Source organism: Eretmochelys imbricata, chromosome 17 (genome assembly GCF_965152235.1).
Source record: "Eretmochelys imbricata isolate rEreImb1 chromosome 17, rEreImb1.hap1, whole genome shotgun sequence".
Taxonomy (NCBI): Eukaryota; Metazoa; Chordata; order Testudines; family Cheloniidae; genus Eretmochelys; species Eretmochelys imbricata.
The window spans coordinates 22,599,205-22,613,275 of NC_135588.1; the positions used below are offsets into that span (position 1 = coordinate 22,599,205).

Genomic DNA, 14,071 nt, shown 5'->3' on the forward strand with positions numbered 1-14,071 from the left:
CCCCTCCTTCTGTGCACTACCCTTCCCTCGTCCCTCCAGGCTCCTGCCTCCGATGTGCCTTTCTAAGAACATTTGGTCTCCCCACTCTCCTAGCCAGGGGCCCCCGTCCCCTGTTCCTCCCCTTCCCCCAAGGCACCACCCCTGACCTGGCCAGAAGCTGGCCCATGGTAAGAGCTGCCCAGGGAGCCTGGGCTGCAGAGGGGTGAGCCAGGAGACAGGTAGAGCAGCCAGGGGGAGCCTGGGTTAGTCTAAGGTGTGACACCCTAGTAGACAGACCAACAACAGTACTTTGAGGCTGGCCCTGCCTTCATAGCCCTGATTAGCCGGGGGTGGGCACACAGAAGCTGACCTCCTGCCCTGTCCCCCAGAGCCCTGGCTGGCTGGAGAGCTGGCAGGAAATCCTGCCTCTGCCAGCTGCTGCCACCCCTTCTCCCACCCTTCGAGAAGGGGCTGTTGGGGAGACATGTGCTGCCCCGCAGGGACACAGCAGGGCCCAGGGGAGCCCGACCTCAGGGCTGGGAGCTTGACCCAGGGAGCTGCCCCGCGCATGTGCGAATGGGCCCTGGCCAAGCAGAAGGATCCTCTTGATGCCCGATGCATTCAGCAGGCCTTGCCTCAGCCCAGCTCCCGCTGGTTCCACACGCCACTCTGGGAACTCCAGTCGCAGGCACTAACAGAGTTTGCAGCCTGGGTTTCTCTCTCGCTAACCACAAACTGCCACTCTGAGCCCTCTCTCTGCCCCCGCTGCTGCGTCCCATCCCCCCTGGAAAACCCTGAGCAGGGCAGGGCTGGCCTGGCGCCTGAACGTTCACCCTGGTACTGGCAACGGAGCTCCTCCTCTGTCTCCGGCCCCAGGCGGCGTTGCTGGGTAACAACCTCCCCGCCGAGAATTGCTGTGGCTTTATAAACGAGCGTCAGAAGAAGGGGGTGGGGGGCAGGAAATGGTTGCGATGGTTCGCACTGTATCAGTTCCCGGGCTCCCGAAATAGAAGAGCGGGACAATTAACTCCCACGCCTTGGATCTTCCGCCCCAGAAGGATATTAGCCTTTTCCGCAGCTGCCGGACACCGCTGGCGCATATCCACTCCGCGAGCCGGCGTAACCCCAGACTCAGCCCGCCACTGCCCAGGGTGGGGCACGGGAGACACGCGGGCCCGCGCGGGACCCTCGCTACAGGCCCCAGCGAGACTGCAAGCCCCTGACAGCGATTCCTGGCGTCCGGTCTGCGAAACCGGGGCCCGCCTTTCGGACACTTCACCTAGGCGCCCCGCCCTGGCTTGCTGACGAGAAGGGCATGCAGCGTGCGTCACGCCGGGCTCGGGTGACGTACCGAGCGAGCAGCGCTCTCGTTTCCGGCCGGGGAGGGGTTGGGTGACGTACCGAGCGAGCAGGGAACTCGTTTCCGGTCGGGGAGGGGTTGGGTGACTACAGAGCGAGCAGGGCACTCGTTTCCGGCCGGGGAGGGGTTGGGTGACGTACCGAGCGAGCGCGGCTCTCGTTTCCGGCCGGGGAGGGTTTGGGTGACGTACCGAGCGAGCAGGGCTCTCGTTTCCGGCCGGGGAGGGTTTGGGCGACGTACCGAGCGAGCAGGGCTCTCGTTTCCGGCCGGGGAGGGGTTGGGTGACGTACCGAGCGAGCAGGGCTCTCGTTTCCGGCCGGGGAGGGGTTGGGTGACGTACCGAGCGAGCGCGGCTCTCCTTTCCGGCCGGGGAGGGGTTGGGTGACTACCGAGCGAGCAGCGCTCTCCTTTCCGGCCGGGGAGGGGTTGGGTGACGTACCGAGCGAGCAGGGCTCTCGTTTCCGGTCGGGGAGGGGTTGGGTGACTACCGAGCGAGCAGCGCTCTCGTTTCCGGTCGGGGAGGGGTTGGGTGACTACCGAGCGAGCAGCGCTCTCGTTTCCGGCCGGGGAGGGTTTGGGTGACGTACCGAGCGAGCAGGGCTCTCATTTCCGGCCGGGGAGGGGTTGGGTGACGTACCGAGCGAGCAGGGCTCTCGTTTCCGGCCGGGAAGGGGTTGGGTGTCGTACCGAGCGAGCGCGGCTCTCGTTTCCGGCCGGGGAGGGTTTGGGTGACGTACCGAGCGAGCAGGGAACTCGTTTCCGGTCGGGGAGGGGTTGGGTGACTACCGAGCGAGCAGGGCTCTCGTTTCCGGCCGGGGAGGGTTTGGGTGACGTACCGAGCGAGCAGGGCTCTCGTTTCCGGCCGGGGAGGGTTTGGGTGTCGTACCGAGCGAGCAGGGCTCTTGTTTCCGGTCGGGGCGGGGTTGGGTGACAACCGAGCGAGCAGGGCTCTCGTTTCCGGCCGGGGAGGGTTTGGGTGACGTACCGAGCGAGCAGGGCTCTCGTTTCCGGCCGGGGAGGGTTTGGGTGACGTACCGAGCGAGCAGGGCTCTCGTTTCCGGCCGGGGCGGGGTTGGGTGACTACCGAGCGAGCAGGGCTCTCGTTTCCGGCCGGGGAGGGTTTGGGTGTCGTACCGAGCGAGCGCGGCTCTCGTTTCCGGCCGGGGCGGGGTTAGGGGCCGCACGGCAAGTTGGGGAGTTTTGTTCCCTTCTCCGGCGTTGAAATGGCTGGAAAACCTCTGAGAGTGTGAGGCGGGGGCGCGGCCCTGCTGTCGCGCTGCGGGGGGAGCGGGCGGGCCGGCGGGCGGGTGTCTGCCGGGCGCCGCGGCGGGGCCGGACTCGGGGGGTCTCTGGGCCTGTGGGGCCCGTGCTCCAGGCCGGCGCCGGGCCCTCGATCGAGCTGCAACGTCGCCGCTGGGGCCGGGCCTGTCTGGGCGGGACGGGGGGAGCTGGGCCGTGGCTCGGGCCCCGCTTGTGCTGCCTGCTGCCGAGCCAGGCGGCCCCAGTCTTCGCGCGTTGTGACGCGTTTTCTTCTCACGCGAGTGGCTGAGGCCCTGGGCTCGAGGGGCTCGAGAGCTGGCCCGCGCGCTGCAGGACAGTTGCGTGGAAGCAGGGGTTTTAGTGGAAATAGCGTTGCGATTTCCACCGTGCTCCTCTAGGACAATAACTAGAGTGGTAATGACCTCTGTCAAGAGCTAAAGTTGTCTGAGTGCTTCCAATCTTAACCCTGATTTTGGTGTCTGAAAAGCTCGTTCAGTGTTTTGTTTTTTAATAGCTCTTAGAAAATTGCAGTGTGCATTGCTAATGTAATTCTACTGTTTTTAGGGCTGTTAGGTTCTTAGCTCTGGACCAAGCGTGAAGGTGTTTTAAGGGCTCCATAGCTTGTAGTGGAAATGGTGTGCAGAAGTGGTCTCTCACACTTTTTTCTATTTTTTAAAATAAGACTAAAAATGTAGGACATTTCAGAAAAAAATGGTAAAGAGAGCATTAGTATTCCATGGTTTAAACAAATAAAAGTCAATAAATGCTTGCTTTAGCTGCCTGTGCAATCCTAACTCAGCCTTTTGTGTGTGCATTTCAATACAAGTTTTAATTACATGGTCTTATGTATCATATAGTACAATATAATGAAGGCTGTAGAAAAATACTGTCAGTTATGGAGAGATGTGCATAAGGCAGCACTTGTTTTTTCCCAGTCCTTAGAGGTTGCAGGCCATCTGTCTCCTGGTAAGTCCTAAAACACATTTTCCCAGAACAGGAATCTGAGTTAAACAGTATTTAGACAGTAGTTATATTTTAGGCAGGATTTTCCACAACATCATGGGTGAAGTGTGTGTATGAATCCTTGGCTGGGACCCTGTCTTTCTTACAATTTTTCATGTTACCAATTCAAATACTAAAGATACACAAACTCATTATGGGTGTTGTCATGTCCTTATTTCTCTCCCTAGACTGGCCTGTGGGGATGTTGAAGGAAAATTTGATATGTTGTTCAATAGAGTGCAAGCTGTTCAGAAGAAAAGTGGAGAATTTGATGTAAGATTTATGTTTCTGCTTCTGCACCGTGGTCTGTTAGATTAGAAGTGTTCCATTGTATAATGCCTGCCATTGGCAAGTGAAAAAAATTGACCTATAATAATGCTACATGAAGCCAAATGCTCATTGTTAGACTCCTCTAAATGTTATGTGAAAAGAATATTTGTACATAATGTGAATTAGAAGCACAGTGTTTAGTATTTACATAGTGCTTTGCGTCTTTAAAACATTGAACAAATACTAATACTCACAGCACCTCTTTAAAGTTGGTACCACAGATAAGTCGTCTTATCCTTATATTTACAGGTGGAAAACTGAAGCAAAGAGATGCAGTGACTTGCTCAAAGTCTCTCACTGAGGGTATGTCTACACTACGGAGACTATCCCAGCATAGCTATGGCACTGTTGCTATGCTGGCATAACCCTGTAGTATAGACCTAGCCTATGCTGGCGTAAGGGTATTTCCTTTGTTGTAAGAAAACTATCTCCCCAAGCAACATCTACACCGGGGATTAGGTTGGCATAGCTATGGCACTCAGGGGGTAGGGGTGGATTTTTTGCACCCCTGAGTGACATAGCTATGTCAACCTAAATTTTAAGTGTAGACCAGGCCTCAATGAGTGGCAGAGCCAGAAATAAAACCAGGAATTTTGCTTTTAGCCCCATGATCATTGTACATTAATCAAAATGTAGAACTTGGATTATTTTGCCAAAATTGATTTTTGATTTCTGACTGAAAATTGATACAAAGATACCGGGGAAACTATTTTTCTTAAAACCTAGACATTTCTGAGTTTTTAAAAAATTCTCTGAATTGAAGAGGGTGAAAGCAAGCCGGTCTTTACTGGAAAACATTTTATAAGTTACATTTGTTATTTAAAAAAGTGAGCTAACTGACGAGTGGTGTTCCCTGCAGCGTTAGAGCCGTTTTGGTCCCAGGATGTTAGAGAGAGAAGGTAGGGGAGGTAATATCTTTTATTGGACCAACTTCTGTTGGTGAGAGAAACAAGCTTTCAAGCTTACACAGACCCTTTCTTCAGGCCTGGGAAACTTAGGCCAGGTGTTCACTACGTACGTACTTAGGTATAGCTGTGTTGCTCAGGGTGTGAAAAATCCACATCACTGAGCAACTTAGTTATACCGACCTTAAACCCCGTGTAGACCGTGCTGTGTTGGTGGGAGAGCTTCCACCAACATAGCTGTCAACTCTTGCAGAGGTGGAGTTATTAAGCTGACAGGAGAGCTGTCTGCCATGGACTTAGAGCATCTTCACCAGAGGTTTGTAGTGTAGACCTGCCCTTATTCAGTGTGTCACATCTAAATACAAGGTGTGACCGATTGAATGATCCCTTCAAATATATGTTAACTACTTACGTTAAACAAAGTGAAGTGGCCAGTTAACTCCTCTCCAGTCATAGGAAAGGATGGAGAAGCAGCTGAGGGGGAAGTTGTTAGTGCGTTATTGATTGTTGTAATAAGCCACGAATCTAGTGTCTAGCAAAGTTATGAATTTACGCTTTCAGCTTTGTCTTTTGAAAGTGTCGTGGAGGTCTCCTATGAGATTGAGGACTGATAGGTCAGATATGGAGTGATCGCTCTGTGAAAAGTGTTCACCCACTGGTGATATGGTGATTTTGTTTTTCATCGTTTTCCTGTGAGTTCATTCAAGAGCATCGTGATGATCTGGTTTCATCTACATAGTTGTTACTGGAGCATTTAATGCACTGGATGAGGTCCGCCACATGTTGTGATAATCATGTGTAGGACCCATGGATCTTGAAAGATGTGTTGTGGGTGGGTATTGATCATTGTAGCAGTGGAGATATGTCTGCATGTTTTGCATCTTCTGTTCTGGCAGGGTCTGGTGCTGCTTCGAGTTGAGGTGTCCTGGTCTATGAGGAGCTTGCTTCTGATGATGTGCTTGGAGAGGCTGGGGGGTTATTTGAAGGCCAGAAGTCAGGAAAGACTTTTCACAATGGGGTCCCCATTCTATATGGGTTGTGCTTGTTTGATGATACTCTGTATAGGTAGCAGTGTTGGGTGATAGGTGACAACTAGGAGTGTTTAGTTGGTGTGGGTTTACTTCTGTACTGAAGCAGGTTTTCTTGGGGTATTTGGGTGACTCGTTCCATTATGTGATCTACTTCTCTGATGGAGTGTCCTTGTTTGGTGAAGGTGGTTTTTAAGTGTATAATAGTGTTTATTCTGGACTTTCTCTTTGGAGAGTATTCTGTCGTATCTGAGTGCCTGGTTGTAGATAACAGATGTCTTGGTGTGTTTGTGATGGCTACAGGATCTGTGAAGGTAGGTGTGCTGATCCCTGGGTTTCTTGTATATAGTCTGTAGGGGTTCATTGCTGAAGCTGCTTGGGGTGTCTAGGAAGTTCATGCTACTGTGGGAGTTCTCCAGAGAGAGTTTAACGGTGGTTGTTGAAGTTGTGATAGAAATCTGAGAAAGTTTAAGTTGCCTCTGCCAATGCATCTGATCCTTGGCTGCATTTTTGCCTCCCACAGCTTTTGCTAGTTTTGCTTTGGAGAGTGGAAAGTTGAAACCAGAGGATTGAAGTCAGGCGCTTAAGATGTATGCTTTGCCTTCAGTTGACTGCAGTTCAGTTGCTGGACAAGAGACAAAAGCTGCCTTTTCCTATCTCTCTCGCTGTTCTTTTCACTCTTCTTTTATGTGACTGTCTTGGGGAAACACAGTATGAGATTTTAAAAGAACCTGAGAGCTCAGACTGATGCTGTTATAAAGGAGTCTAAGGTGTTTTAAAACCCTTAATTAGTGTTGTAACAGTAAACCGTTAAATGTGGTCTGGAGTTCAGGTAGAATAGGTTCTGGCCCTTTCTTCTGTTGTAACAACCACCATTAAAATACACCAGGAAATTGTTGAAAAAATGATAGTAGATCCTGAGGTCCCAGTGGGTGGTGGTAGCTCTGATGGTGAAGCTCCTTCTGTCCCTCCCCTGCAAGCTGTCCAGGCTGCAAGCTCAAGCCAGTAACCAAGTGATATTGCCCCTCCAGAAAAGGAACGCCTTGCCCCCATCAAAATGAACCAAACAAATACACTTCTGGTGGATTGCAGTTATCAGCACTTCATGGTGTCCTAGCAACTTTTAATTTGTTGTTATAACAACTTTATGCACACTCCAGGAGTCTTTTGAGACTCCTTATCACAGTTCGATTAAACACACTCAGTTTGTACCACTCTCTTTGATTCTAGCTTTCACTTAATTTCATGTAACAGGTCATGGTAAAGTTCTGAAAACCTTTCTCCCACTCTGTGCATCTTGAGATATTGGTCTCTGCACATCATGACTTAAAAGGATGCTTGCAACAATGGTGGGATGCTATTGGAGAGGTTGCTAGGAAGTGTTTTCTCCTGGAAAAGACTCTGTACATAGAGAAGGAATAAGGGAGTTTCTCACAATGAAGATGTACTTGATCTTGTAATTTCAGCTGTTTTCCCCTGGATTTTTTTTGTGTGTGCGCTTAATAACTGCTAAGGAATTTCTCGTTTTACATACATCAAATGAAACTAAATCTCAGGCAATAAACCACTGAACCCAAATCACTGTTAATGCTGTGACAGTAAGAAAGTAATGAAAAGGACAGCCTAGGTATTTTTACATCGTAAACCTTTCCCCCTTCTTACAATGGTTCTCTTGTGTTTTTTTTTTTTTTAATGATTTTAGCTGCTTTTGTGTGTTGGGAACTTCTTTGGCTCTACTTCAGAGACAGAGTGGGAGGAATACCGGACATGTGCCAAGAAAGGTAAGGAAAGGGCCTGTATATTAGATGACTATAACCCAGTGGGATGTGGCTGCACACGTGGCTTTGAATTTGATGAACAATATCTTCACCATACATCATTCCTGTGTTGCTTTATTAAATTTTTCAGCGTACGACCCTGAACTAAACAGAGGGATGGCTAGGGCAAGGGCTGTGGTGAGCGTCGGATCCATTCAGCTATGTTTTATGGAAGCTGAAGGCAATGTGCTCAGCACTGCTTGCTGCTGCTGGTACAGAAAGGATCAGTGTGTGCCTTTGGTGCCTGCTGCAAATGTCTGTGTGTATGGAAAGAGCTTGTAAGCTGTCTGTGGATTGCAATGTGTAATATTATATTAACTAGGCCCTGCTGCTTAGCACTCAATGGAGTGTTAGGTCTGTATGATGTGTAGCTTGCTGCTATCTGTGTAATTTCTCCAGTAGTATACAATACTGGGTTGTCTCCTCTCTGCCATTGATCTGGGGGCAGCTCAAGCTGTTAATTATCAACTCATGTAGTTGGTCACATCTATTCCCTGTTGCCCCATCTTTTCCCTCTGGAAGCTGCACCAGACAGCAACAGTGATCTGTCCTTTGAAAATTAATGAACAAGCAGTGAAAAGAATTAGTGTTAAAGCCTTTTTCTCTTGGCCTTCCAATCTTGAGATGTGTTCATTGGTGTATTTCACTTGCACAGGTTTCTGTCATGGCCAGGAGTGCATAATAAAGGGCCAAGAGCGCTTTGAATGCTCTGTGCCCAGAACAGAGGCACAAGAGGATTCTGTTTCCATGCAGCTGTTCTACCAAAATATTTCGAAGTATGCCTTGTGATTTACTGAGCATGGGCTTCTCTTTGAGCCTCTCATTACTCCAGCATAGACCCCTTCTCCACCTGTGTAAGAGAAATTATCCGTTCCCTTATTCCCTGGTCCCTCTCCCTGCTCCTCTCAGGTCCCATCACCACATTTATGAGAGAAGCTTATCTGTGAAAATCTGTAAAGCTGCCACCTTTGTTTTTTCTTCGAGTGTGTCTACTTCAGGCTGAGGGTGCAATTCCCGGCTTGTAGACACAATCTGCATTAGCTCTGATTAAGCAAGCTCACTAAAAATATAGATGATGTAATGTGACTGACAGGAGGGGCTATGTACCTGCTTGAGACGTTGGGCACCAGGGTGTATTGATTTAAAATCACCAATTTTTTGTCAGCAAACAGGAAATCTTGATTTAAATCATGGATTTTAATGGTGTTTTACATTTGTACTTTTTAGTTATTTTCCAAAAGAAACATTGATTCCCAGTGGTTGGTAACTATTAAAACATGTTGACTTTCAACTAAGTATAGCCTATTGTGATGGGTTCCCCCCCCCCAGGATGCCACTTGGAACTGGGATACCACTGAGCCTGCCTGTCCCACTAGCCTGTGTTCCCTTTACTCTGTGCTGCTGTGACAGGCTCTCAAGCTCCCTTCAAGCACACACGCAGGTAGAGACATACCCAGCTGCAGCTATATTCACACAGATACTGAGGCCAGCTCTGCATGGGAGAGCTCAGCTAAAGAATTGCCCAGCACACCAGTGCACAACCCCTCTGGAGTGTAAACCCCAAACTGTATTGTTTTGTGCTGCACAGAGAACTATACAGCCGAAGCTCATAAAATTCACCCTCTCCCTCAATGTGGAGAGAGATATGCAACATATGCTACCTATAAAGGTAGCCAGCCAGTCAGGAAGCGGCACAGGAGCCAGCAAACAGCTGTAAACAGGGGAGTTTGTGGGGAAGACTAAGCCCGGCAGAGGAACAGACAGGCTAGTGAAGGGAGTCTGTGGTGTTCTGGTAGTGTTTTCGTGCTCGTTGGGGGTTTGTTTTGCTGTGGGTGGGGGTTTTTGTTTGTTTTGTTTTTCCCAGACTGACAGGACTTAGGTGAGAAGGCTATGACAGACACAGAGGCAGCCTACTGTGACCCAAGTAGTGGAAGACACTATGAAGATGACTGGATGTAGAAGCTGTGGCATGAACATGATCCTAGAGGGGGTACCTGTAAAGAATTTCGTCTGCATGAAGTGCCGCCTGGTAGAGCTGATGGAAGAGAAGATCCTAGGATTGGAGATGCAGGTGGAGACTCTAGTCGAGTTTAGAAGGGGGTTCGAGTGGATGATGGAGCAAAGACGTGAGGAGGCTGAAGGGAAAAGCTCAGACTTGCAGATGGAAGCAGGACCGAAGAACTCTGAGGGGATGCTGCTCGGTGAGGAAAGTGGACAGTGGAAGCATATGACTAGGAGAACCAGGCAGAGGAAAAGACAGGGCAGTGAAGAAGAAATAGAGCTCAGGAACAGGTTTGCAGAGTTGGAAAACGAAGAAGGGGCACAGCAGGTGATCACTGAAGGTGAGAGGGCAAGGAAAAAAAGAAGAGCAGCTAGTCCTATTGGAAGAGGGCAAGAGTCAATGGAGATAACACCAAAGATGAGCCCCAGGAGGATATGGGATGGGTTGTAGAGGATTTCAAGGGACAACAGGAATCGTGGCCAGATGGAACAGGGGATAGACTGGAGATCGCACCATCGCCAGGAAAAGGCAGGTCTACGTGATTGGGGACTCATTACTGAGCAGAATAGACTGGTCTGTAACAAGAGCTGATCCAGAGAACAGAAGGGTGTGCTGTCTGCCGGGTGCTAAGATATGGGATGTGGACCTGAGGCTGAAGAGGATCCTAACAGGAGCGGGAAAGAATCCATTGATTATCCTTCATGTGGGAACAAATGATACGGTTAGATTCTTGCTGGAACGTATCAAGGGAGATTATGCCAGGCTAGGGAAGACGCTAAAGGAAATCGAGGCTCAGGTGATCTTCTGTGGGATTCTGCCTGTTCTTAGAGAAGGGCAACAAAGGTGTGACAAGATTATGATGCTCAACAGATGACTTAGGCAGTGGTGCTATAAGGAGGGCTTTGAGATGTATGGCCACTGGGAAGCATTCTTGGACAGAGGACTGTTCTCTCGGGATGGACTTCACCTGAGTAAGGAGGGAAATAGACTTCTAGGGTGGAGGATGGCACAACTGATCAAGAGCTTTAAACTAGGAGTTCGGGGGAGATGGTTGGGAGATGTCCGGGTTATCTCCATGCCAGTTATTCTCTTTGAGAGGGAAGAAAATGAAGTAAGAAAGGATATACAGCCGTGGGTAGGAGAATGGACATAAGAAGGAAGGGCAGTGTACATACCAATCTAATAGGTAATATTGGCGGTAGAATGTCTGTGCCCAATTGGGTAAAGAATGTGAGCAAACGGCAAAAATTAAGATGTTTGTACACTAATGCGAGGAGCCTAGGTAATAAAATGGAGGAACTAGAGCTACTGGTGCAGGAAGGATATTAGTATTAGGTATTGAAGGATATTAGGAAAGATAGAAATAAAGGCAAAGGTGGTGGAGTAGCATTGTATATCAATGATGAGGTAGACTGTAAATAAATAAGAAGTGATGGAATGGATAAGACCGAGCCTGTCTGGGCAAAAATCACATTGGGGAAGAAAGCTACTAGAGCCTGCCCTGGGATAGTGCTTGGGGTGTGCTATAGACCACCAGGATCCAATGTGGATATAGATAGAGACCTCTTTAAAGTCTCCCATGAGCACACAATTGCCATTAGTATTTACTTCTTTAAAAACATTAACTTCCCAGATATAGACTGGAGGACAAGTGCTAGTAATAATAATAGGGCTCAGATTTTTCTGGATGCGATAGCTGATGGATTCCTTCACCAAGTAGTTGCTGAATCAACAAGAGGGGATGCCATTTTTTGATTTGGTTTTGGTGAGCAGTGGGGACCTCATAGAAGAAATGATTGTAGGGGGACAACCTTGATTCCAGCGATCATGAGCTAATTCAGTTCAAACTAAATAGAAGGATAAAGAAAAATAGATCTGTGTCTAGGGTTTTTTATTTCAAAAAGGCTAACTTTAAAAAATTAAGGAAATTAGTTAGGGAAGTGGATTGGATTGAAAAACTTGTAGATCTAAAGGCGGAGGAGGCCTGGAATTACTTCAAGTCAAAGTTGCAGAAACTATCAGAAGCCTGCATCCCAAGAAAGGGGAAAAAATTCATAGGCAGGAGTTGTAGACCAAGCTGGATGAGCAAGCATCTCAGAGAGGTGATTAAGAAAAAGCAGAAAGCCTACAAGGAGTGGAATATGGGAGGGATTAGCAAGGAAAGCTACCTTACTGAGGTCAGAACATGTAGGGACAAAGTGAGAAAGGACAAAAGCCATGCAGAGTTGGACCTTGCAAAGGGAATTAAAAGCAATAGTAAAAGGTTCTATAGCCATATAAATAAGAAGAAAACAAAGAAAGAAGTGGGACTGCTTAACACTGAGGATGGAGTGGAGGTTAAGGATAATCTAGGCATGGGCCAATATCTAAACAAATACTTTGCCTCAGTCTTTAACGAGGCTAATGAGGAGCTTAGGGATAATGGTAGGATGACAAATGGGAATGAGGAAATGGAGGTAGATATTACCACATCTGAGGTAGAAACCGAACTCAAACAGTTTAATGGGACTAAATCAGGGGGCCCGGATAATCTTCATCCAAGAATATTAATGGAACTGGAACAAGAAATTGCAAGCCTGTTAGCAAGAATTTTTAATGAATCTGTAAACTCAGGGGTTGTACTGTATGACTGGAGAATTGCTAACATAGTTCCTATTTTTAAGAAAAGTAAAAAAAGCGATCCAGGTAACTACAGGCCTGTTAGTTTGACATCTATAGCATGAAAGGTCTTGGAAAAAATTTTGAAGGAGAAAGTAGTTAAGGACATTGAGGTCAATGGTAATTGGGACAAAATACAACATGACTTTACAAAAGGTAGATTGTGTCAAACCAACCTGATCTCTTTCTTTGAGAAGGTAACAGATTTGTTAGACAAAAAGAGAACGCAGTAGATCGATTTCAGTAAGGCATTTGATACGGTTCCACATGGAGAATTATTAGCTAAATTGGAAAAGATGGGGTTCAATATGAAAATTGAAAGGTGGATAAGGAACTTTTTATTACTGACCTTGGCACAAAAAGTGGGAATGTGCTAATGAAGTTTGCGGATGACAGAAAGCTGGGCAGTATTGCCAACTTCAGAGAAGGACCGGGATATCATACAGGAAGGTCTGGATGACCTTGTAAACTGGAGTAATAGTAATAGGATGAAATTTAATAGTGAAAAATGCAAGGTCATGCATTTAGTGATTTATAACAAGAATTTCTGTTATAAACTGGGGATGCATTACTTGGAAGTAACAGAGGAGGAGAAGGACCTTGGAGTATTGGTCGATCACAGGATGACTATGAGCCGCCAATGTGATATGGCTGTCGAAAAAGCTAATGCGGCCTTGGGATGCATTAGGCGAGGTATTTCCAGTAGAGATAAGGAGGTGTTAGTACCTTTATACAAGGCACTGGTGAGACCTCAACTGGAATACTATGTGCAGTTCTGGTCTCCCATGTTTAAGAAGGATGAATTCAAACTGGAACTGGTACAGAGAAGGGCTACTAGGATCATCCAAGGAATGGAAAACCTGTCTTATGAAAGGAGACTCAAGGGACTTGGCTTGTTTAGCCTAACTAAAAGAAGGTTGAGGGGAGATATGATTGCTATCTATAAATATATCAGAGGGATAAATACCATGGAGGGAGAAGAATTATTTAAACTCAGTACCAATGTGGACACAAGAACAAATGGATATAAACTGGCCATCAGGAAGTTTAGACTTGAAATTAGACAAAGGTTTCTAACCATCGGAGGAGTGACGTTCTGGAACAGCCTTCCAAGGGAAGCAGTGGGGGCAAACAACATATCTGGCTTCAAGACAAAGCTTGATAAGTTTATGGAGAAGGTGATATGATGGGATAGCCTAATTTTGGCAATTAATTGATCTTTGACTACAAGCAGTAGATATGCCCAATGGCCTGTGATGGATGTTAGATGGGGTGGGATCTGAATTACTACAGAGAATTCTTTCCTGGGTGTCTGGCTGGTGAGTCTTGCCCACATGCTTAGGGTTTAGCTGAACCACCATATTGGAGGTCGGGAAGAAATTTCCCCCCAGGGCAGATTGGCAGAGGCCCTGGGGGTTTTTTGCCTTCCTCTGCAGCATGGGGCATGGGTCACTTGCTGGAGGATTCTCTGCACCTTGAAACCACGATTTGAGGACTTCAGTAGCTCAGACATACGTTAGGGGTTTGTTACAGGAGTTAGTGGATGAGATTCCATGACTTGCGTTGAGCAGGAGGTCAGACTAGATGGTCATAATGGTCCCTTCTGACCTTAAAGTCTATGATTCTATGATTAACAGCTTTCCGCCCCAAATATGAGTTCCACACTGGTTTAAGAGACAAAACAAATTTACTAAATACAAAAGATATATTTTAAGTGATTAGAAGTGATA

General features: G+C 47.7%; 1 protein-coding gene across 7 annotated transcripts in view; it reads left to right on the forward strand.

Moving 5' to 3' along the window:
* The first annotated feature begins 2,418 nt into the window (after positions 1–2,418).
* The window catches only part of CWF19L1 (CWF19 like cell cycle control factor 1), a 68,761-nt gene continuing 57,108 nt past the window's right edge, over positions 2,419–14,071 (forward strand). For 5 of the 7 annotated variants that reach the window (XR_013348231.1, XM_077836348.1, XM_077836351.1 and 2 more), the window contains exons 1-3: positions 2,459–2,585; positions 3,790–3,874; positions 7,567–7,645. Coding sequence is in view for 5 of the 7 variants with exons in the window: in XM_077836348.1 (XP_077692474.1) it covers positions 2,563–2,585; positions 3,790–3,874; positions 7,567–7,645 (187 nt within the window). In the remaining 2 variants the exon portion in view is untranslated. Of the gene's footprint in view, positions 2,586–3,789; positions 3,875–7,566; positions 7,646–14,071 lie in introns of all 7 variants that reach the window. The other 2 variants (XM_077836349.1, XM_077836354.1) reach the window with 2 other exon arrangements.